The sequence below is a fragment of the Prionailurus viverrinus genome, unplaced genomic scaffold (genome assembly GCF_022837055.1).
Source record: "Prionailurus viverrinus isolate Anna unplaced genomic scaffold, UM_Priviv_1.0 scaffold_93, whole genome shotgun sequence".
NCBI classification, from domain to species: domain Eukaryota; kingdom Metazoa; phylum Chordata; class Mammalia; order Carnivora; family Felidae; genus Prionailurus; species Prionailurus viverrinus.
Window position 1 is genome coordinate 43350 of NW_025927655.1, and position 23554 is coordinate 66903.

A 23554-nucleotide genomic window follows, 5' to 3' on the forward strand; every position below is an offset into this window, starting at 1 on the left:
TTCAGCGTTTTCCTGTTTTCCGGGGAGCAGCAGGGAATGCACTGGGTTGAATGGTGTCCCCCAAAACTCACGTCCAAATGTGACCTTATTTGGAAACAGGGACTCTACAGATGTGATTTCTGCGGATGAGTTCCACGTGGGAGTGGGGGCTACTGTCTCATGTCCTTTTAAGAGAAAACAGAGGCAGAGAGGGGACCCAGGGAGAAGGCCTGTGGCCACGAAGCCAGAACTTGGGAGGGATGTGTCTACAAGACAAGGGATGCTGGGACACCCAGCAGCTCCAGAAGCTGGAAGAGGCCAGGAGCCTCCCCTGCAGCCTTCGGAGGGAGCACAGCCCTGCCCACCCCTTGACTGGACTTCGGGCCTGGGAACTGGGAGAGTGGTCCTCTGTGGCTAGCAGTCCCCACCAGCAGGGGGTCCTTTGCGACGGTGGCCCCGGCTACTAGCTCCAGCAGCTTCGACCGTGTCCGCGGTGACCCGGCTGCGAGATGCGAGGCCGTACTTGGCTTCCAGGACAGGGTCGTGGGGGTGTCAGCCTGCAGAAAGCAGATGTCCCGTTTTCTGGTGAGTTTGGGACGCGCTGGCCCCGCCCTCCGCGGGTGACATCCCTCTCGCGTTCTCGGAGATTCTGCCGCGTCCCTGCCAACATGGTGCTGCAAAGCGTGCTGTTTGGGATGCACCTGGTCATAATTTCCAGAATACTCCTCAGAATGCTATTTAAAAAAACACAAAGAGGGGCGCCTGGGGGGCTCGGTCGGTTGAGCGTCCGACTTCCGCTCGGGTCATGATCTCACGGTCCACGGGTTCGAGCCCCACATCAGGCTCTGTGCTGACCGCTTGCTCAGAGCCTAGAGCCCGCTTCGGATTCTATGTCTCCCTCTCTCTCTGCCCCTCCCCCGCTCACGCTCTGTCTCTCAAAAATAAATAAACTTAAAACACACACACACACACACACACAAAAGGAAAAAAAAGTGATCGCTGGCCTCAGGCGGTTGGCGTTGTCCAGTGTGAGGGGAGACCCAGGCCCCGGCATCCAACTTTCCCAGATCGCTGCCCCAGTAAGTGGGACGTGGGAGGGGACTGGCCCCAGCCCCTTGCCCTCCTGTCGGGACCCCGAGGTCTTCAGAAGTGGCCGGAGGGCAGGCCTGTGACGGCAGAAGCAGGACATTACTTTTCTTAGGATAAACTCTCGGGGCCAGGGAGGGGCAGTGGGCTTTCACGCAGCTGAGGACGTGCGTTGATGCCCCGCCCTGTTTCCCCGGGACCCGTCCCTGCAGCTGGGCCTCAGTGGGACCAGCGGGTGGCGTGGCACCACGCGGGCCAGTCTGAGTTTTGCCGGGCACGAGTGTGGTGGCCGGCACCAGGTGTCCCCAAGCATGCACCCTCGTGGGTTAACTTCCATCTGGAAAGAACACCTCTCCCGGTGGGGGCTCCCTCCCTGCACAAATCCTAGGCAACCCAACCCCCACCCCCGACACCGGCACCACTGCTGCGTCCCGGACGCCGCCTCCCTGAGCCTCCAGAGCCCCGGGGACTTGAGGTGCCCACACTTACTAACGTTACTCACGTCAGTAGCACAGCAGGTAAAACACAAGTCGCCAAAATAGTCTCAAATGTGTCACCAACAGTGTGGCCAAATTACTGTCACCATAGAAGACCGGATGGCAGTTCCTCAAGAGAGTAAGCAGATTTCACAATTACCGTGTGATCCCACAGCTCCGCCACAGACCCCAAAAGATCTGAAGGCACATTCTTCTTTTCAGTTTCCTTGCTTCCTTTGAAAGAGCGAGAGGGAGACAGAATCCCAAGCAGACCCCACGCCGCTCGGCGCGGAGCCTGACGCTGGGCTCGATCCCACGAACCGCGGGACCACGGCCTGAGCCGAAACCAAGAGTCAGACGCGCCACCGACTGAGCCCCCGGAGCCCCTGAGAGCAGATCTCGGAGAGATATTTGTGCCTCCCTGTTCACGGCAGCGTCTTCGCAGCGGCCGAAGCGGGGAAACGGCCCACGTGTCCATCGACACGTGGATGGAGGCATAAACCACGCGGTCCGTCCACACCGTGGAAAATTATTCCGCCTTCGAAAGGAAGGAAATCCTGACAGCTGAGACCACGTGGACGGAGCTTGAGGACATTATGCCGAGTGAGATATGCCAGACGGGACAGATCGAATCCCGTAGGATTCCACTTACGTGAGGGACCCAGAGGAGTCAGGTCCGTGGAGATGGAAGGAGGGGGGGCCCAGGGGCTGGGGGAGCAGAGGTATTGTTCTATGGGTGCAGAGTTTGTATTTGGCAAGATGAAAAAGTCCTGGAGATGTGTTTTTACGGCAGTGTGACTGCACCCAGCATTACCGAGTTGTGCACTTCAGAACGGTTCGTCTTAGGGAGAGAGAAAGGAGGAAAAAACCCCACAGACACAGAAAGCGGGAGGGGGCCGGGGGGCTGCACAGTCTGGGGGGAGGTCAGTGTGTAACGGGACAGAGTCCAGTCTGGGCAAATAGACACGTTCTGGGGACGGACAGAGGGGACGGCTGCACGACCGCGTGAATGCGCCTGACGCCCCCGAACGGTGCCCTCGAAAGTGCTAACTGTTGTGATTCACGCTACGTGTATTTTGCTGCAATTAACAAAAAAAGTCTAATTGCCACGCACAGCCTCCCCCGCCCCCACCCCCCGCCCAGCGTGCTCCCCATCCTTTTGGAAGCATCCATCTCGGGAGGGGGTGTCACTCTTGTTTCCTCGGAGGCCGCCTGAGCCCCTGCTCTTCCGCAGAAAGGCCACGCGGCCTAGCCTGCTGCCTCCATCTGGAACATTCTGTGGTTTGCACCAAAGCTCAGTGCCCGGTGCTCGTGCAGCCTGGTTCTGAATGAGCCCTCGGGGCACGGGGCGAGCTGCCAGCGGCCCCAGGAGCGCACACAGTCAGCGCCCAAGGAGGCACCGTGGCCTCGCCGGCTTCCATAGATGGTTTCTGTATAACGGTTTGCGGACACGGTCTTCGAGCAGAGAGCAGAGCGCCAGACCCGCTTTGGGCGGTGGGAGGGCGGCTGCCGCCTGGGAGCAGGTGCCGGCACAGGCACGCCCAGGACCCACAGCACAGACAGAGCCACTGGTGGACGGAGCGATCGAATGCCTCTGAGGCCCCGGCGTGGGGACAGGACAGACAGCGACCCCCCGGGAGAAGAAATGGGTGAAGGTGTTCTGAGTGCCCTACACAGAGGCCGGGGGTCAGGCCCCTCCCAGACTCAGCGACGTGGACCCCCAAGATCCTTGCTGAGCTCAGTCAAGGACGAGGAGAGACACCACACAGAACAGCCGGGTGAAAGGGCCCCAGGTGTGGAGGAGGCAGAGACCGAGGCCGGGAGGCTGGGAGGCCGGGGAGCGCCCACCAGGAAATGCGCCCGAAGAGAGTGGGGACCCTCCACAGTTATTAAGCCCATCGTAGCAGTGATCTAAGTGTTTGCTGCGACATCACCAGCTCCGACCGCCTCACCGCCCTGCTCTCCTCTGACATGTTCGAGTACAGGGTCCAAACCCAGAACGGGAGGCAGGGTACTTACTCCCAGCCCGTCCCACGGACCCGTTCAACCTCTGTGTCACAGCAAGACAGGGAGCGGCAGCCTCCCCTGGAAGTAAGTGCGAAACGCCCTCGGCTAAAGGGCAGAATGTGGCACCCAGCGGCGGACAGAGCATCGGAACGAAATCGGAACCGTGAGGACCTTCTGACACCGCAAACTGCACACCGGTGCCATTTGTAACCTCAACAGGCTAACGAGGAAAGACGACTTGGTCAGCTTAGCTTACGCAGAAATCACACCGCTTATAGTTTACCAGCAACCCTGGCTCAAAAACACAGCCCGGCACAGGACAAGACAGGGCAGGGCAGGACAGCCCAGGACAGGACAAGACAGACTAGCACAGGACAGCCCAGGACAATGAAGTAAAACCTTTCAGCAAAACAGGAATGGAAGGGACGTCCCTTGACCTAACAACGCACACGAGCGCCCAGTCCCCAGCACGATCTCTCCCTCCTACAAATGCTGCCGTCGTTCGCTTTGTGTTTCTTTACCTGGAATTCGTCTGTCTCCATCACAGATTTCATTTATTTATTTATTATTGATGAGACAGAGACAGCGCGTGCACGCGCACGCGAGCAGGGGAGGGGCAGAGAGAGGGGGGGACGGAGAACCCCAAGAAGGCTCCACACCGTGCAGCTCATGAGCCATGAGATCACGACCTGAGCAGAAACCAAGAGTGGGACGCCGAACCGACCGAGCCCCCCAGGGGCCCCCGGTCCCAGGGTCAGGCCACGTGAGCGCGCTCTGTTCTGGTGGCCCTTTCTTCGTGTTTCTCTGAGTTCTGTGAGCTGCTCTGGAGACTTCCTGGCCCCACCCCTCCCCTGCGCTCGGTAGCCGGGCCGTCAGAGCCCGCGGGGCCCACGGGGGGGTCGCCTGGCGTCTGCAGAGGGGCGTCCCAGGGTCTGGACGTCGGGGGTGAGAGCCGTCCGGCTCTGAGGCCGTTGGGGCCGCGCTCTGTGTAAGCGGGTTTGTACCCGCTGGTGGCTGACCGCGTGGCTCCATTTCCTGCACTTACCGCCCCCGGCCTCCCGCATCCCTCGGCCACTTGGGGCAGGTGCAAGCCCCCGGCTCAGAGCCTGGGGTGTCTGTCTGTCCGTCCCCCTTTCAGGCCTGTCAGCCTTCGCTGGGGGCGTGCTGCAGCCGCGCTGTGTGGGCGCGTCCATTGGGACTGCCGTGTGTCTGGTGAGCGGGTGGCCTCGTGCTCAGGGACCTGTCATCAGAGCAGTTTCCTTTGCCCAAGGAGGTGTGGTTGGTGCTGCAGTAGCGGGAATGTCCACCGTCCGCGAATGTCCATGGGGCGCCCTCTCGTCGTCTTCTCCCTCGGGCTGTGATGCTCCTGGTGTCCCGTGTGCCTGGTGACCTCCGGCTGCTCCCTGGTCACTCTGCCTCTTCTGTCGGAGACCCCGGGTCCTGTTGAAAGTGTCCCAGGCAGCAGCAGCGGCGGTGGCTTCCGGTTTGGGGGCAGCACGCGGTCCCGCCAGTCTGACGTTCACAGCGTGCCTTTGCCGGCGTGGCTGGCGTGGGGCTCCCGTGGCCCTGCCGGCGCTGCTTGAGGGGCAGGAGCGATTCTCCAGCTCAAGGCCACGGCCCGGCTCCCCAGGGGAGGGTCGTCTCAGGCCCGGTGTCCCGAGGAAGGGGAGTCCATCCGGGCGGCTCGCGGTTGGAGGGGCCCCCGTTGGTCCTTCTGGCCACAGGCACTGGGCTAGCCTGGTGTCATGGGGGGGACCCCGGTTTGATCCAGGTGGGCAGTGGGCCACCCTGGGCTGCCTTCTGTCCTGGGGGGGACCCAGAACTAGCTGCCACTGCGCTGTCCTCGGATCCCCGGGTCCCAAACCAGACCGCCCTGCTCGCCTGCCTTCCAGGGCTCTCTTTTTGGAGTTTATGTTATTTTCAGGGCTCGTGATCGTGGTGCTTACTTTGCTGGCTTCCAGGTAACTGTGGCGGTGGCCGGAGGGGCCCGGCGGGAGGGGCAGCCGGCCCTGAGGTTGGGGCCTGAGGCCCGAGGGGTGTCAGAGTTGTGGTCACTGCAGCAGGGCCACACCACCATGCGGGGTGTGCAGCCGAGCTCAGGGTGCAGGAGCTGTCCTCCCCCGTGTCCTACCTCCCACTCCCTGCATTTGTTCCTTCGGCCGTCTCCACTTACGGACGAGACCAGACGCGGAATGGACGGCAGGGGCCGGGCGGGCTGGCGTGCGCTGCCCTCTTGACTCCAGCACCCGCGCCTCGCCAGCACGTGGCCCTGGTGACCGCGGACGTGCGTGGCACACGGGTTCCGTGCCCGGCGCCCCCAGAAGCGAGCTCACCTCCTTTCCACCCGCCCCGGGTGGGCCGGATCCCATCAGTGGTGTCTCCGGGCCCGAACCCGGTGTTGCCCTCAGATGGGGCTTTGTGTCGGGTTCAGAGCTGGGCTGGAGCCACACGGCCTGGGTCAACGTCCAGGTCCCCCTCTGACCTGGCTGTGTGGACCTGGAGGCTAGTTGCTGCTGGGACACCCTCTCTCGGTGTGGACGGGAGTGGCTGCCTTCCAGGGCCTTGGTGACGGTGGAAGGAAGGCCTACGTTCAGCCCCCAGGCAGGGGCTCAGGGTGACCGCAGGCCGGCCCATTTCCTGTTCCCGTTTCTGTCCGGGGCGGGGGAGGGGGGGCAGGTCCCCTCTGCAGTGGCTCCCTGGGGGACCCCAGAGCCCTAACAGGGGGGCGGGGGGGGGCTCTGCTCTTTGATGCTGGTGTCTGTGGGCCTGTCGTCCACACCGCAGGCCGTGTGCCCTCTCGGCCCTGGAGCTCCAGCCGCCCCCCCAACCCCGACCTTCAGGCTGGCAGGAGGGCAAGAGGCACCAAGGAGACCCCTGAGACATTTCTGTGTCAGGAAAGGCAACGGAGCAGTTGGAGCCCCAGCTGCACGGCCCCCTCAGCACGTACAGCTTCCACGGTCGTGGGACCAGAGACGCCACACGTGGTAACGGGACATCGTGTCTAACACCCCGCGGGGACCCCCCCCCCCATCCCCACACGCACAAGGCCAGGAAAGACCCAGGCAGACTGTTCCCTGCTTTATTTCTTTATTGCTGGAGGGGGAGGGGCTCAGAGCAGGAGACCCCAGGCTGGGCCCCCCCCCCCCAGGAGCCTAGGGGCTGGACGAACAGGTCCGGCAGGCCCGGTCCCTCCTGAGTCCCCCCGACGGGGCTGGAAGGGGTGTCATCCTCTCTAGGCCCTGAAACGGACCAGGGCACCCCTGTGATTCCTGGGGAGCCTGTCGGACCCTCGCCGGCCCCTCCCAGCCTGGGGGTGAGGGACGGCCTCTCCACCTCAGGCTGAGTGCTGGCCACCCCACGCCCTTGCCCAGAAGAGCCCATGGGGACGTCCGCGTGGGGGCTCGACCGGGACACAGGAACGACATCCCACAAAGGCCATTCGAGAGAGTGGACACACAGCCAGCCCGGCCCCCGCGGTCAGCAGGAGAGACGCCGGGTTCCAGCCATTCCCACAGAGGGTCCAGGGCCCGACGGAGTGGAGCTGGGGGTCCCCCAGGACGCCCCCCACCTGTGCACGTGCCCAGGACGTGGGGGCAGGGCTGCTACGTTACCCCAGGAGGCGGGTCGGGCAGGAGCTCACCTACCTAGACGCGGCACTGCTCTGCGGGAGGAGAGAGAGCGGGGAGGGGGGGAGAGGTCACAGGTCGCCGGGGCAGCCCTGGGCCCAGAGGGGTGGGAGGGGGACCCCGCCTCAGGGGCTCTGCACCCCCTCCCCAACCCGGGAATGGGGACCAATGATGAAGGATGACGCTGTCCTGATTTCTACAGAACCACTGATGGGTCCCAGAGCTGGGACAGCAAGCCCAGGAGGGGGCGACTGAGGGCAGAGCTAACCCTTCCCCTGGGTCAGGTCCAGGATGATCCGGATGTGCACGGGCAGAGTCTGGAGGGCTCTGTCGAATTTCTCCATGACCTCGTTGTCAGCCTTCAGGGTCCTGGCTGAGGGGGCGTGGGGGGGGGAGGCAGTGGGTCAGTCCCTGGGCCGCGGGGCTTTGATGACACTGGGGAGCCCGAGGTCCCCCCCCCCCCCCCCCCCCGTCCAGAGAGCAAGTACAGGAAGGACACACTGGCGTCCTGAGGTCAGCTCCCGGGGTAGCCTCCGGGGCTCAGCCCCCCTGCCCTCCAGCGTCCCTGCCCCTCTCCCGGCCCAGTCCCAGGACAGCACCCGGGGGGGTCTGCATGGACACAGGACAAGAGGGCCCACAGCCCCCGGGCCGTCGGCTGTCCTGCCGCATCAGGACACCGTGAGTCAACTGGCCAGGGAGCGTCCTGCTGGCCCAGCGCCCACGGTCCCCTCGGGAGCCCCGGGAGAGAGCACCTGAGAACAATGGTAGGGTTCCCCGTGTGGACGACTCCACATCGGATCACACCCCAGGACCTTTGCTAACGTGAGCCATGGAGGCCAGGAGGCAGCCCTGCTCCCTTCCTCCCACCGGGGCCCCCGGAGTGCTCACGAGCCACGCCTTGGAGGGTGGCCCCGTGGCGGCTACGCACCCAGGTACTGGCACATCATGCCGTTCTCCGTGCCGGGCGCTGGGGCCTCCACGCAGAAAAACATGTAGTGGGTGTAGTCAGTGTCCAGCACCGAGATCTTTCTTTCCCCCTGGTCTGGAGAAGAGGCCGGAACAGAGACCTGAGATCCGGCCCACGACCCCCCTCGCCACCTCGGGCCTCCCCTTCACCTGCCGTGCATTTCCACGGCCCGCACCTGGCAGGGACCCCGCGGGGGGCCCTCCGAGCGGCCCTGGCTGCGCCGGACCGGCACGCCCTGCACTTGGGCCGAGACTGTGGGCATGGCTTTCAAAATCCTTACGGCAGCAAAGCCTTCTGGGATTTTCTGCCCTGCTTGGCCCAAGGCTCGTCCCCACCTCTGGCGGTGCGCTTCAACCTTTCGGATATTCGTGCAGACGCTCAGGCGCTAAGACCCAGGTGACCCCCCCCTACAATTCCTGTGACAGGTGCCCAGGTCCTGGGAGCGATGACAAAATAATCCAGAACCGGAGCCGGAGTCCACTGGAGTCGCGGCTCTACGCGGACATCAATGGGCAGAAAGAAATGGAGAATTATCGCGGTGGGTAGGGCCGTGGTGTCTGTTTTTCAAAGGTGGGGAGCCAACGGGAGCGTGTGGGGACCCCAAGTCTGTGGGGCCGTGGGCCTGGCAGGGCTCGGAGCAGGACAGCGGCGGGTGGGCCAGCAGTGTCCCTGCCGGGCACCGCCCAGCTCTTCGGAGGCTCCCGTCACCTTCCCAGGATGACCCGAGGTCCTGCTGGAAAGCCTGCTCATAGCTTAAGAATGGGAGGTGCTGGGGTGGGTGCTCGGTGGCCGTCCTTGGTGGCAGAGGAGGGCTGGAAGCTAGGGGGTGGGCCCGGGGCCCGCCCCGGATGAGGCCTCTAGGCCCAGGAGACAGGGCCCGGGCGGAAAGGCTGGAGTTGAGGCCCAGAACGTTCCAGAAGCAGGTTCCAGGATTGACCGGCAAATCCACAGGGTGTTTGCCCACCGGTCTGGTTTATTTGGGTATTTTTAAGGAGCCCCAGGCCGCTGGTCCCTGAGCAGGGGAGTTGCCGCAGGCCTGCCCTCGGGCGTTCCCTGCGAGGACCGAACCTGCCCGGGTTCGCAGGGAACCAGATGCCTCTCCGCCGTCTTCCTACCTGAGCAGGGAGCCAAGGGGCCTGGAGGAGACTGAGCCCCAGAGGCGGGGGGCTGGTCCCCAGGCCTCATCCACCCCCCTCCCCGGGAGTGCCCTTTGCGATGTAGGCTAGGAGAAGCCGGGCCTGGCGTTCAGGGCAGGCCACACACCCGTCTGACTCTTCCCTGCCGTCAGGACGTGGCGGGGGTCGGGGGTGGGGGGCTCAGAGCGGGAGGGAGCACTCTGTCCACGGGCACGGGGTGGGGGCACTTACAGTCGACCGTGAACACGGCTGGGTCCTCGGTCCTCTGGGCCATGATGTTCCCCTCGATGCATGCGTGGTTTTCCCTGAAAAGCCAGAGCGGTGGGGGTCACCCCCGAACCCCAGTGGAGGGACAGGAGCTGGGCTCCAGGAAGCGTCCACAGACCCTGAGGACACCCAGCCCTGGGTCGGCTGTGAGCAAGGCCATGAGGTGTTGGCCCAAATGTGAGTGGCCCTGTGGCCTTGAACAGGTGACTCGGACAAGGTGACAATGGGGTAGACGAAGCCAGCCCAGAAAGCTGCTGGGGGTGGGGGGCGGGGGCTAGCTCAGAACTGACCCCGTCCGCGGGGGGATTGGTCACAGCGCCTCTAAGGATCTCATCACCGATCACAGTGAGAATTCCTTGGGTCCCCGGCCCTCTCTCCAGGGCAGACAGGGCTCGTGGCAGGAACCGCCCAGGCCCCCAGGGCCCCAGCCCCAGCTGACCGGCGGCCTCCACACGGGCCTCTCTGCGCACTGACCTGCGGCCTCCCTGTGTGATCGGCCCGTCGGCCCGGAGCCATAGGCTGGGCCTCCGAGGCCACCGGGAACCACCCCCACGGAGCCAGCTCCCGTCAGGACCCTGCCCGCCCACCCGCCCGCCCGCCCGCCCTGGGCCCAGGCCCTCGCCGGCCCCCAGCCCGGGGGCCTCGGTCACCCACCATTTGCGCAGAATGATCTCCAGGTTGTCCCGGGGCGTGGGTCTCAGCTCCTGGACGTACACTCTCAGAGGGGCGGTCTCCGAGTCCAGGAGGGAGATGTCGCTGGCCGCCATGGCCATGGAGTGCCACGTCCCAGCCACCTGGGGAGGGGGCCTGAGCTGCCATCGGGGGCGGGGAGGCGGCCCCGGCCCCACAGCGGGCTCTCCTTCCGACCCGCCTGCTGGTTTGTCCCCTACACTCTGGGGTTTCTCGAGTGGGATCGCGATTGTGGTGCGTCAGGACTCAGGGCACATCTGAGGACCTCCTACCGTGTGCCAACACCCCAAGGGGTTCTTGCATATTTGCAATAGCTGCCCTCTCCCCCCAGCGCTGTCCTGGGTGAGCTCCTTTCCGGAGTGTGGCAGAGTCATGGGTGACTCCGCCCGGGAGTGAGAGGGAAACAGGCAGGTGGTCGGAGCCAGCGTTTGGGGGACAAAGGCCTGGCCTAGCTCTATGCCCCGTCTGGTCTTCCCTTAGATTTCTGCAGTCAGGCCTTCCTGCCCTCTGTAGGCCCCCCAGCACCCACCCCACATGCCCACACCTGTCTTATATCCAGGTCCTCCATGGTCGGGGGGACGGTGGCGGCCTGGAGGCCACACACGAGGGCCAGGCCCAGGGCGAGCAGGAGGCACTTCATGGCTGCGGCTCGGGTGGTGCTGAGCTCCCGGGACTGAGGAAGGCCAGGCCGTGGGCTCGGGCCCTTATACGGGGGCCGGGGGCCTGCAAGTCAGGACCTCTGGGACCCCAGCCATGCGGTTCCCCGAATGCCCCGTGGCTTATTCTCAAGGTCCCGAGGACATCATCTTCCAGGACAGCCTGAGGCCCTCTTCCAGTGCCACTGACTCCCCCACTCCAGTCCAAACAGGAAGGTCCCTGTGTCCCTGAGGCCTGGACGGTTCCTGGTAGGCCCCAGAGGGGTAGGTCTGGGGTGTGGGTCCAGGCTGGTCGCCAGCACCAGGAACACTTCCCAGGTCGCAATCTTGGGCAACAACAGGTCAGAGTCAGCACTGAGGACAGCTGTGTCCTGGAAGGTGGGTCCCGGGGCTCCACCAATGGCCAGAGATCCCTATGCCAGCCCCTGGGTCTGTAGACATCATGCCTGTGGGTGGCTGACTGTCGAGCACAAGGGGCCCACCTTGTCACATTCCTGGTCCCCTCCCTGTGTGATGCCCAGTTCACACCGTTGTTCTGAGCTTGTGTGCCCTTGGGCCGGACATGGCCACGTGCTCTGTTGTGCTCCATGAGGACCCCACCGCCACCTCGCTCCTGTGTGGCCACCTGGGCTCACAGGTCATCATTCTGGGGGCAAAGGCTGCAGTCCCAGATGTTTGGGCAGGCTAGTGGCATACAGAGTGCACAGAGGACCCTGCCCCCTCCCAAAGCCACCCCTCAGGCAGGTTCTATGTGCCCCTGAAGCATGGGCAGTCAGCTCACCTTCGCTCCCTCTGCGGGTCTGGGGGTGGGGTGGAGGCTGTCGTGGGAGTGGGACTTCAGGTAGGCAGAGAGGGGGGCTCGGGTCCTGGGCCCAGGTGGACAAGTGCGTGGCCGGCAAGTTGACCAACTCCAGAGAGGAAGGTGGACGTGGGGACGCGGTGGGCAGGGAGGGGCAGGGACCTGGGACTTGGCACCCTTTCCGATCTCGCTTTTGCTGTCTGTGTAAGTAATACAATTTCTGAATCTAAAAAGGGCTCATTGTTTCTTTACCAGTGGAATCTGTCAGCCTCGCTTGATATGTGTATCTGTCACGTCACCAATAACACTAATGAATCCACATTTGTGTAGCAGAAACAATTGTTTCTGCATTTTGAAAGTTACCTGTACTCTACACAGGAAACCTCTGCAGTATTTATCCCAGGGTTGACTGTTCAAGGGGCTCTACTGAGGTAGTGTTGAGGCAGCAAAGATTCCCAAAACAGGTCACACAGCACTCTAAATGGTGTTTGAGAAAAGGAGTGACGGATGTTAAATAGATGGGTGGATGGTAGATGGATAAATGGTGGATGGATGGATGGATGGATGGTTAGTGGATGGATGGTAAATAACTGGATGGATGGATGGATGGATGGTTAGTGGATGGATGGTAAATAACTGGATGGATGGATGGATGGTGGATGGATAGACTGATGGTGGATAGATGGTTGGATGGTAAGTGGATAGACGAATGGTAGAAAAATGGATGAATGGCTTCCTTAACTCCTATTGGACAGGACATTTAGCGTCTCATTCTCACAATGCCTCCAACTCTCCAAGGTGCTTTCGTGTCCTTTGTCACTCTTGACACCTCCCGGCCAGCTTCCTCTGCAGGTGTCAAGAACGAGATCTAATGTGCCAAGTGCCTGACCTATATTGACCCACAGTTAGTGGCCAAGGCTGGCCTAGAGTCCAGGGCTGTTGAGGTCAGCCAGAAGCAGGTTCTGGAACCAACGTCACTTCCAGCTCGCAGGGCCCTCCTAGACCCGGTGCGGGGCCATCCGCCTGAACCCAGAGTGAGCCCGACACCTGCCAGATTCTGCAGAGTCCTCAGGCTCTTCCTCATAATGGGTCTTTGTGTCTTGCTGGCTCCGTTTTTGGCCCCTTCTGAGACTTCCCAGTAACCCTGAGTGACAGCTGGGTCTGATCATTAACTGAGTAGGGCAGGAAGGAGGTGAACACCAGTTCAGTCTCAGGGCTGCAAGTGGTAATTAGGGCTTTCAGCTGGTGCTGATAAATATTTACAAGGAGAGAGTCAAAGTAGGACTCAGAGTCCTAAACTGGTCCCTGTTATTCCCAGGCTTTCTCCACTTACCCAGATACGCTTGGGACCCAGAGGACAAACCAGGGGACCCTTCATGTTTTAGGACGATCAAGATTCGATTTTCCCCTCCAAAATTGGATTATGAGCTAGACTAGTCAATGGTTCTTTTTACAGCAAGAACATAGAGATTGTAGGGCAACTCTTGAGTGAAAGAGAAAATTGCAGAGTATTTAGAAAATAAAAATGAACACATAGCACATCAGATTCTGAGGGATCTGGGAAAATCTATTGTCCTAAAGATGATGTTAATAAATGAAAAGAATGAAAAGGAATTGGTTAGCTATACCACTCAAAAATTAGGGGTGAAAACAACATAACCATAATAAAGGATAAAGAAGATAATATTTACATTTCTGCAAACATAAAAGCAGAAATCACTGAATTAGCAAATAGGAAAATGGGAGGGGAGGTGTCTGTGCCGATAGCACAGAGCCTGCTTGAGATTCTCTCTCTCCCTCTCCCTGCCCCTCCCCCACTTGCACTCTCTTCCTCTCTCTCTTTCTCTCAAAATAATAAATAAATAATAAAGAAACTTAAAGAAAATAGAAAAACCATTACTTGGTCAAGTGGTGGTTCTTGAAAAATATCAATAAAATGGGGAAGCCATTAGGTGCCTTAGTCAAGATAAAAAGGAAAAAGAAAAAAATACATCGAATATGGGAAATAACCACAAAAGGAGAAAAAAGTAAAGAACCGTTAGAAGGGAAATTTTTATTTAACTTCACGGAATAAATGAAAAGTTGGATGAAACAGACAATTTTCTAGAAAAGCGTTTTCTGCCAGAGGAGAGGGAGCCGTGCCCAAAATGCGTGAAGGGGAGTGGGAGGCACAGGCTCCCAGTTACGGAATGAATAAGTCACGGGGATGATAGGTGAAGCATGGGGGACGCATGGGGGACATAGTGATGTTGCAATAGTGTGTATGGTGATAGATGGTGGCCACGCTTGTGGTGAGCACAGTACAACGTGCAGAGATGCTGAATCACGATGTCGTGCACCTGACCTGAACCTAACGTAATGTTGTGGGTCAGCTGTGCTTCCAAAAGGCAACACACAGAACAAAACCACTGGGGTTCTGGCACGTGGACAGCCCGGGAGAATGGATGAGAAGCCTCCGAACAGACCAAAAATACACATGAGAATCACGAATGTGGGAGAACTCAGTAGTTATAGACGGTTTCGGGAGAACAGGGTGGATAGTTGGAAAATACTGTTTGGGTGCTAACTCATGAATTAAAGCAAATGAATTCCTGATGGAGAAAAGATGAAATATTTTTTAATATGAAATTTATTGTCAAATTGGTTTCCATACAACACCCAGTGCTCATCCCAACAGGTGCCCTCCTCAATGCCCATCACCCGCTTTCCCCTCCCCCCCCCACCCCCCAGCAACCCTCAGTTTATTCTCAGTTTTTAAGAGTCTCTTATGGTTGGGCTCTCTCCCTCTCTGTAACTTTCTTCCCCCTTCCCCTCCCCCATGGTCTTCTGTTAAGTTTCTCGGGATCCACATAAGGGTGAAAACACATGGTGTCTGTCTTTCTCTGCCTGACTTATTTCACTTAGCATAATACCTTCCAGTTCCATCCACGTTGCTACAAAAGGCCAGATTTCATTCTTTCTCATTGCCACGTAGTATTCCATTGTGTATATAAACCATAATTTCTTTATCCATTCATCGGTTGATGGACACTTAGGCTCTTTCCATAATTTGGCTATTGTTGAGAGTGCTGCTATAAACATTGGGGTACAAGTGCCCCTCTGCATCAGCACTCCTGTATCCCTTGGGTAAATTCCTAGCAGTGCTATTGCTGGGTCATAGGGTAGGTCTATTTTTAATTTTTTGAGGAACCTCCACACTGTTTTCCAGAGTGGCTGCACCAGTTTGCATTCCCACCAACAGTGCAAGAGGGTTCCCGTTTCTCCACATCTTCTCCAGCATCTACAGTCTCCTGATTTGTTCATTTTGGCCACGCTGTGTGAGGTGATATGTCAGTGTGGTTTTGATTTGTATTTCCCTGATGAGGAGTGATGTTGAGCACAAAAGATGAAATATTGAACATCCAGGAATTCAACTTTAGAATATGAAAAGCCTCTCTAAAGATGATCGAAGCCCTGTGACAGTGATCGGAAGCCACAAAAGGAAACGCCGGTGAGTTTAGCCACATAGAGGAAACACATTAAAATGACACCAGTAGCCAAGCAAGAAAAGCAATGATAAACTGAGGAAAATTATGTTTAACTCTTTTAACTGATAGCACAAATAAAATCTAATTTCCTTAATACATAAAGAGCTCCTACGAATCAATAGAGAAATACCAAGAACTCAATAGACAAAATATATGATTTGCTCCCTCACAGAAAAGTATTTTGAATTAAGTAAAAACGAGAACGAAATCTATTACAATATGTGGACACAGCTCAAGCAGCACTTTGAAGGGAATTTGTGGCATTGATGCTTATTATTAGACTGCCGGAGACCAGCTCCAGCAGCCAGGGGTTCCCGAAGGAAGAACGGTGTCAGTGAAAATCAAACAAAACTAAAATAAAAAACTGGAAAATAAAAAACTAAAATAAAAACGGACACAGTCAACAGCAGTGTGTTGAACTGGCCAATTTATTGCGGTAAACGTGGCATTATATATGCTAGTGATTTCCTTGTAACGTACGTCATCTATGTTTTTCTAACATTACCCAATTCTAAAATTGTTCCATTGTATAATCACCCAATAAGGAATAACATGATTGTTTTATCATAACGTTCCCTCCTGCCCTTTGCTTGTTGATTAATTTCTTTTATTGTTTTTATTATGTATCTATGTTTATCTATAATTTATAAAGTATTTGCTTTGCTGTTTTCACGAAAGGTCATTTATCTCTCAACACTTCAAGTGGAACAGTTACAGGGACACGACCTCTTAGTTGTTTCCCTGAACCATTCGTGGTTTTGAAGAACAAAAGCGTTCGCCTGGGTCCGAGGTGCCAGGAAGGGGGCCAAGAGGGCCTTAGAAACCCACGCCTTACACATTCTCAGAGAGACAATGCACCTAGGAACCAATGAACCCTTCTGTACTTTAACCGATGAGGTTCAATCATCATCTGGAATGCCTCCTGGGGGCCAAGTGGGCCTAGGGGTCAGAGTGACCTGTGTCCATAGATAACACTCCTTAGTTACCGGAGTGGGGCTCTCTGCTTCGTTGGCCGCCTTTGCTGGCAAATGCATGAGCCTATCCTTCCTGTAAGTAGAGGAGTCTCCATGGGGGATGGCAAGGGCTAAACATAAGGCCGCACAATTTCTTGCGGAACTTTATTTTCTTTCCTAATTGTTCTTTTCCCAGAGGGCCTGTCGAGGGCGATTCCCCAACAGACAATACCCCAGGTAGCTTTTTTTTTTTTTTTTAAATTTTTTTTTTCAACGTTTATTTATTTTTGGGACAGACAGAGACAGAGCATGAACGGGGGAGGGGCAGAGAGAGAGGGAGACACAGAATCGGAAACAGGCTCCAGGCTCTGAGCCATCAGCCCAGAGCCCGACGCGGGGCTCGAACTCCCGGACCGCGAGATCGTGACCTGGCTGAAGTCGGACGCTTAACCGACTGCGCCACCCAGGCGCCCCTACCCCAGGTAGTTTTAAGGCCAAATTACCTAAAAGCGGGAGTACAAGAAGCTTCCCTGTCGGCGGCCGCCCTGCAGTCACCAATCCGTCCACAGCCCGGGCCCTGCCACTCAGGCTGGGATAGCTCGGCTTCCAGAATTAGACCACATAACATGCTCAATTTAAAAATCTAAGTCTGTAGCTTAAGTAACTAGGAGAATAAGTCAAAACCAGTGTAAGCAAGAGGAAAGAAATGATAGTAATAGCAAAAATCGATGACATGGAAAACAGAAAACCAATATAGAAAATTAACCCAAATCAGGTTTGGTCTTTGAAAAGATGAGGAAAATGGATAAACCTCTAGCCAGACTAATCAGGAAAACCCAGATAGCTGGTGTATATCACTATTAGGGATAAAGAATGTGACACCAGCACAGATCCTATGGACTCTAGAAGAATATCAAGGGAGCATTTTGAGTAACTTTATGGAAATAATTTTGATAACTTGGACAATTGCATAAATTCCTGGAAAGATGCAAAGTATCAACGCTTATTAGAGAAGCAATGCATAGCCAGAATTGACGTAGATCTATTGCAGAAATTGAATTTATAGATAAAAATCTCCCCCACCATCAAAATCTCAAACCACAGTTGGTTTCACTGTTAAATTCTGCTAAACATTTAAGAAAGCAGTAACATGAATCTTGCAAAAACTCTTCCAGAAACCACAAGCCGAGGGGTGACTCCCCAACTCACATTATGAGGCTGGCACCACACAGATTCCAGCTGGCTGTGTGCCATTCACTAAAGAAGACTTAAGTCTCCTTCGAGTTGAAATGTCACTCTTACCTTCCATTAAATTTCTTCACAAATTTCCCGCCAGTCTACTTTGCTCCACTGACCTTTTCATTTATTCCAGTGACAACATGAGTCCTTCCCTGTCCCTTGTCCTCGTGACTGTGCGTGGCAAGAGGTTGGCTCCACTGTCCCCAGCCCCCTCCTTCCTTCCCTGGTACCAGATCGCTCTAAATGAGTCCTCGATCAAACCCACGCCTAAAGTTCCATCTGTTTCAAATTGGATTCCAGCTGATAAGAACACCCATATTGTCACCAACACAAATGTTACTACTAGGCTGATGTTAAGATTTCTTTTTCCCTAGAATATAGTCCACACAAGATTGAGTACGAGGAAGTGGGGCACTATCGCAGGGGCGAGACCCCCGGGTAGGCACACAGCACAGTGAACATGGGGTGACCAGAGTGTGGCATCTGGCCAAGATTTCTCGATGTGGCTACCCACTCCATCACTGTCCATGTTCCCTAATATTGGAACTGACCACGCCTCAGGGCAGATCGATCTCCGTATGGCATTAAAACATGTCACTGGCAAAAAAAAAAAAAGTTTGGGATTTTTTCTCTGAAGTGGTCAATTTATAGAAGTTAGATTCATTTGTTTCTGCTTGTTTATCATTTTATGGCTTGCTGCCTTTCGGTTTTTATTCTTGTCTCACATTTAAAATATTTAAGATGTGAACGGGTTCGAAACTTAGAATTGCGTGAAAAGCTGCGCCCGCCAATTTGTTGCCTGCGCACCTGCGTTCCTCGCGGTAGATCACCAACTCACTGATGTGTGCTCCGTCCTGAGTGTCTTGTCACGGGTTCCTGCGTACGTGCTCATGGCCGTCCTTTCCCACGCAGAAGTTAGCACGTGACGGCAGACGCTGGAAACCTCCCCACGTCCATTTAGAGAATCTACAGGAAGGAGTTTCAACAGACTTCGCCACCTACAGAGAAGCCATTCCCCTTTGCCTTCTGTTATCTGAACATAGTTTGTTCAGACATGTCTTCTGGGTATGAGATCCACCCCGATGCCCCCCTGTTAGATCCCAGGGGCGACTATGCCATTCAGGGGCTTCGTGCTGATGCGTGGGGTGTCCTGGGTGGCTGTGTGCACTGACGCCGGGCCGGCTGACCCATCGGGCAGGTGGATCGGGAGGCGTACCCGGTGCCTGCCCCGTGCGCGGTCGTAGGGGTGAACTGGCCATCTGTGAACACAGAGCAGGGAGGAGCCCCTTGGTGCCGTGCAAGGGCACTATTCCTGGTAGGGCTTTCTGTCACTGTGCTGTCTCTGCCAGTCTCTGTCAGGCATGAGGTAATGGAGCTGCCCACTGCTGACCTTCTGTCCCTGAAGCACCTGTCTGTCCCCTCCTGATGCTGGTGGCCGGGGAGCGGGCGGGGGCTCTGCACCTATCGGTCTGTCTGTCTGTCTGCCTGGCAGAAGGACCTGTCTACTTTTTCTCTGGTCTTCTTTGATTTATTTTGGACGCTTGCATTTGCTGTGGAAGTCATCCATTTGGGGTTTCAAGTATATTAGGCTAGAACCAAATAGACAAATCCCTTATGATTCTTTTAATAAAATTTCTCTTGATCTGTGGTGGTCATTGATTGTTCTGGAGTTTGTGGTTTTTCCCAGCTATTTCTGACAGGTGAGCTAACTGAACGGGTGCAGCCTCACCCCGCCCTCACCGTGGGGCGCAGGCACCTTTATTATCCTCACTTTAATGCTTTCTTTCTAACTTGAGTTGATTGTAGATTCATTTATTTTAGCTTCTTTTACCTAACTACCGTAAGGATTAAGGACTCCTCCTGGCCCATCGATTCTGATACTTTGCGCGTATTTGACAAATTTTGCACAAGCAGGTTCTCCTGTTTTGTTGATGAGAAACCTGGCCCCCCCCCCCAGATGCTGCCCGGGTCCCACCCGGAGCCCCCAGAAGTGCCAACAGAGCCCGTGTCCCCACACACTCCCAATGACACACTTCGAGGAGCAGAGGTCATGCGGCTTTATTTAGAATCTTCAGAGAGCAGGTGCCCGGCCCCCAAGCACAGGGACCAGGAAGGAGGAAGGGGACGGGACCAGGTCTCTGGCTCCCTCTTTGAGAGGACAAGGAGACGTCTGCCTTCTGGAGGAGGGGACCGAAAGGTCTGCTTGCTCCTGTGTGGGAGGTGAGCAATGAGGTCACGAACACAGACGAAGGCAGAGCAGCGTGCTGCTGGGGACAGGGGACCGGGTGGGGCCAAGGACATCCCCCTTAGTAATGTGGCACCAGGCCTGCAACTTCTCAGCCTTCGATGCCACCCAGCCACGACCCAACCCCCTCCCTGTCCAGTTCCCCCCCCCACCTCCTTCAAACAACAACCTGACCCCCAAAGAAAGCACGAGGTCCCAGAGTGGGGCACGTGCCTGGACCTAACAGGCTCTAGGACAGAGCCGGGCACTTGACTGGCATTGCCAGCCCGGCCCCCGCGGTCAGCAGGAGAGACGCCGGGTTCCAGCCATTCCCACAGAGGGGCCAGGGCCCGACGGAGGGGAGCTGGGGGTCCCCCGGGACGCCCCCCACCCGTGCACGTGCCCAGGACGTGGGGGCAGGGCTGCTACGTTACCCCAGGAGGCGGGTCGGGCAGGAGCTCACCTACCTAGACGCGGCACTGCTCTGCGGGAAGAGAGAGAGCGGGGAGGTGGGGAGAGTCACAGGTCGCCGGGGCAGCCCTGGGCCCAGAGGAGTGGGAGGGGGACCCCGCCCCAGGGGCTCTGCACCCCCTCCCCCGGGGGCCCGGGGAATGGGGGCCACCGTGGGAGACGGACGCGCCCCGGGCTCATCGCTGTCCGACGGGTGAGCCGCACGCAGGGTGAGAGCAGGGACGCGGGGTGTGGAGGCGGTCACCTGCCACCTGGGTCGGGTCAAAGAAGAGGCGGACGTGCACGGGCAGAGTCTGGAGGGCTCTGTCGAATTTCTCCATGACCTCGTTGTCGGCCTTCAGGGTCCTGGCTGTGGGGGGCGGTGGGTCAGTCCCTGGGCCGCGGGGCTTTGACGGCCTCGGGGAGCCCCGTCCAGGGAGCCAGAGCAGGAAGGACACACTGGCGTCCTGAGGCCAGCCCCCGGGGTGGCCTCCGGGGCTCAGCCCCCCTGCCCTCCAGGGTCCCCGCCCCGCCCTCCCAGGATGGCGCCGGGGCCCTGCGGGGACACGAGGCCGGGACCCACGTCCCCGGGCGGCTGGGGCTCGCCCGCAGGGCCGATGTGCCGGCCAAGAACGCGTCTCTAACCGCACACCAAGCGCTTCATTCGGGCAAAGCGGCCGCGTCTCAGCCCCCTGCTACCAGATCTTAGCGGCTTGCGTTCCGTTCAGAACGTGCTTTTGTGGAGCATCACCCCCAAGCAAAGCTTCCACTTAGCAGTCATCCTCGGGCCGAGGCAGGAACACGAAGCCCAGCCCCTCGGCCTGGATCCTGGATCCCCAGTTCCCGAGGCAATGTCAGGGGACTCGGCCCCCACCGGGGGTCCTCAGCCCCCCCCGCCCCACGCAGGGCGACCCCGGGCCTGCTCAGTGACGTACTCAGGCACTGGCACGCGAGGTTCTGCCCGGGGGCGTCGGTGTTCTCCAGGCACAAGAACAGGTAGTTCTCGTAGTCGGTGTCCAGCACGAGGAGCTCGTTCTCATCCAGATCTGGGGAGAGGAGAAGAGCCAAAGGGGAGACGAAGTCCTGTCCAGCAGGAGCCCCCTACGGATGTGGTTCCTTGTCCTGCAGCCCCCAGGGTGCTGCCCACGTGCAAGCGTGGCCATCGGCAGCAGGAAGTGCAAAGTGGGGAGCACAGAGCCGGGTGTGTCCCCTAGGCCAGGCGTGTCATGGGTCAGGTGGCGGGGACAGAACGGTCAGACGCGCACACAGCGGTCGGAGCTGTGCCCCGGGCTGTGAGCAGGAGAGCTGCTGACCAAGCACTCAGGCTTGGCAGGGAGGGGCCGGAGGTAGGGGTGAGGTGGGGGTGAGGCATGAAGGAAGGAGAGAGAGGAGGAGGGTCAGGGTGGCCCAGAGCAAATCTTCAGCGTGAGAGAAAAATAGAATTTGCCGACCGAAAACCCACAAGAAATGTCTGTGCCTCCTTTGTTTAAATTTTAGCACTTAGCTCTCCATTTGTGGTTTTTTATAATTCACAAAAGCCCCTAAATGTTGCAGTTTGTGATAGAGAATTCGGTAGAAGATCCTTAAACCACCCGCCCCGCCCCCACTCCAGCAGAGTCCAGGAGCTCAGCTGCGCACTGACCGCAGTCGTGGGGCCGGAAACTCTCCCTGCCCCGGTTCTGTGGTCGGGCTGGGTAACCACGCCTGAAAGGCTCCTGGCTCGGGGCGGGGACAGACCCACGGGTCAGCGCCCCACCGGCCGCTCCAGGCAGCCCCGAGAGTGGGACCGGACCGGCACTCTCCCACCTCGTCCCCGCCTGCAAGGACAGCCACCACCCAGGGACAGTTGTGACCAGCCTTGTCACTCGCACCCGGCCCTCGGGGAACTCCCACTCGGCCCTTGGGGACACTTACAGTTGATGTTGAACTTGGCCGCACACTCCGTTTTCTCTGCTAAGACCTTCTTCTCAACACACCTGTTGTCCTCCCTAAAAGGTGGTAACACTGAACTTGAGTTGTCCTCTCTGTGATCCCTCATGGCAGGAACCGCCCAGGCCCCCAGGGCCCCAGCCCCCAGCTGACTGGCCGGCCTCCACGCGGGCCTCTCTGCGCACTGCCCTGCGGCCGCCCTGTGTGATCGGCCCATCGGCCCGGAGCCCTGGGTGGGGGCTCCAAGGCCACCGGGGACCACCCCCACGGAGCCAGCTCCCGTCAGGACCCTGCCCGCCCTGGGCCCAGGCCCTCGCCGGCCCCCAGCCCAGGGCCTCGGTCACCCACCATTTGCGCAGAATGATCTCCAGGTTGTCCCGGGGCGTGGGTCTCAGCTCCTGGACGTACACTCTCAGAGGGGCGGTCTCCGAGTCCAGGAGGGAGATGTCGCTGGCCGCCATGGCCATGGAGTGCCACGTCCCAGCCACCTGGGGAGGGGGCCTGAGCTGCCATCGGGGGCGGGGAGGCGGCCCCGGCCCCACAGCGGGCTCTCCCTCCTGACCCGGCCGGGGGCCCGGTCGAAGTGGGGTAGCAGCCAGTGAGCTCTGGGCAACCCCCCCCCACCAACCAGATGCCCCACTGGGAGCCCCCACACTTGAAATGACATCTTAGGTTCCCAGAGGGCCTTAAAGGACAGGTTGTGCAAGTTCTGTGGAACCATCTGGACCTTGGGCAAGCGAAGGAAAGCTGCCCTGAGGACAGGGTGCGGGGGGGGGGGGGGGGGGGTCCCAGCATCCTGGCTTCCACCCACACTCTTCAGACGGCCGAGGCCCCGCCCCCCGCCCACCCTGCAGCTCACCGCCCCACCCTCCCAGCCGTCCTCAGACCTTCTGCAGGTCTAGGCCGTCCATGGTCAGGGGGACGGTGGCAGCCTGGAGGCCACACACGAGGGCCAGGCCCAGGGCGAGCGGGAGGCACTTCATGGCTGCGGCTGTGGTGGCGCTGACCTCCCGGGACTGAGGAAGGCCAGGCCGCGGGCCTGGGCCCTTATACGGGGGCCGGGGGCCTGCGAGCCATGTGGTTCCCCGAATCCCCCGTGGCTCATCCCCAGGCCCTCAGGGGGCTTCCTCCACCTGCACAATGGGAGGCCTTCTTCCTGCGAAGCGAGTGGGAACGGGAAGGTCCCTGTGTCCCTGAATGTTTCCTGGTAGGCCCCCGAGGGGGGAGGGTCCGGGCTGTGGGTCCAGGCTGGTCGCCAGTATCGGGAACACTTCCTGGGTCGTGCTCTCTGAGGACAGCCGAGCCTGCCGCCTCTGTGCTCCCCAGCTCTGTGCCGTTTGGCAGCCGGGACCCAGGCAGCACCCCATTGGGAACCCGGGGTCACCACGCTGTGTCCAAACGACCTTGACAACTTCACCCTGGAACGACCTCCCTTTTGTGTCCCCAGCAGCATCTGGGTGACTGCAGCCCGCACACAGGCTTGTCAGTGGGCACAACCACGGAGACAGGTCTCCCTGCCCCCGGTCACCCACTCAGCTACCAA

At 58.5% G+C, this 23554-nt stretch overlaps 2 protein-coding genes across 2 annotated transcripts; both read right to left on the reverse strand.

The window, feature by feature from the left end:
* Positions 1-6622: 6622 nt before the first annotated feature.
* LOC125160077 (beta-lactoglobulin-2) lies at positions 6623-10874 on the reverse strand. The gene is made up of 7 exons (XM_047848640.1): positions 10779-10874; positions 10199-10338; positions 9509-9582; positions 8103-8216; positions 7443-7547; positions 7193-7209; positions 6623-6787 (listed from the first exon to the last, which is right to left on the reverse strand). Exons 1-6 carry the CDS (start codon positions 10872-10874, stop codon positions 7193-7195), a joined length of 546 nt encoding a protein of 181 aa, XP_047704596.1. The 3' UTR covers positions 6623-6787.
* An 8577-nt stretch (positions 10875-19451) lies between these two features.
* LOC125160074 (beta-lactoglobulin-1) lies at positions 19452-22994 on the reverse strand. Its single transcript, XM_047848637.1, has 7 exons — positions 22899-22994; positions 22360-22499; positions 21997-22070; positions 21018-21128; positions 20348-20452; positions 20100-20116; positions 19452-19617 (listed from the first exon to the last, which is right to left on the reverse strand). The coding sequence occupies exons 1-6, from the start codon at positions 22992-22994 to the stop codon at positions 20100-20102; spliced, it is 543 nt and encodes a 180-aa protein (XP_047704593.1). The 3' UTR covers positions 19452-19617.
* Positions 22995-23554: the final 560 nt, after the last annotated feature.

Bases quoted from the DNA above. Each gene is read 5' to 3' on its own strand.
- LOC125160077 (XM_047848640.1), bottom strand. From the start codon at position 10,874: ATGAAGTGCCTCCTGCTCGCCCTGGGCCTGGCCCTCGTGTGTGGCCTC. The intron at 9,583-10,198 runs GTGGGTGACCGA...CTGGCTTTTCAG, and splicing joins GAGATCATTCTGCGCAAATG to GGAAAACCACGCATGCATCG. The intron at 8,217-9,508 runs GTAAGTGCCCCC...CCTCTTCTCCAG, and splicing joins AGCCGTGTTCACGGTCGACT to ACCAGGGGGAAAGAAAGATC.
- LOC125160074 (XM_047848637.1), bottom strand. From the start codon at position 22,994: ATGAAGTGCCTCCCGCTCGCCCTGGGCCTGGCCCTCGTGTGTGGCCTC. The intron at 22,500-22,898 runs GTCTGAGGACGG...CCCCCTCCCCAG, and splicing joins ACGGCCTAGACCTGCAGAAG to GTGGCTGGGACGTGGCACTC. The intron at 21,129-21,996 runs GTAAGTGTCCCC...TCCTCTCCCCAG, and splicing joins GGCCAAGTTCAACATCAACT to ATCTGGATGAGAACGAGCTC.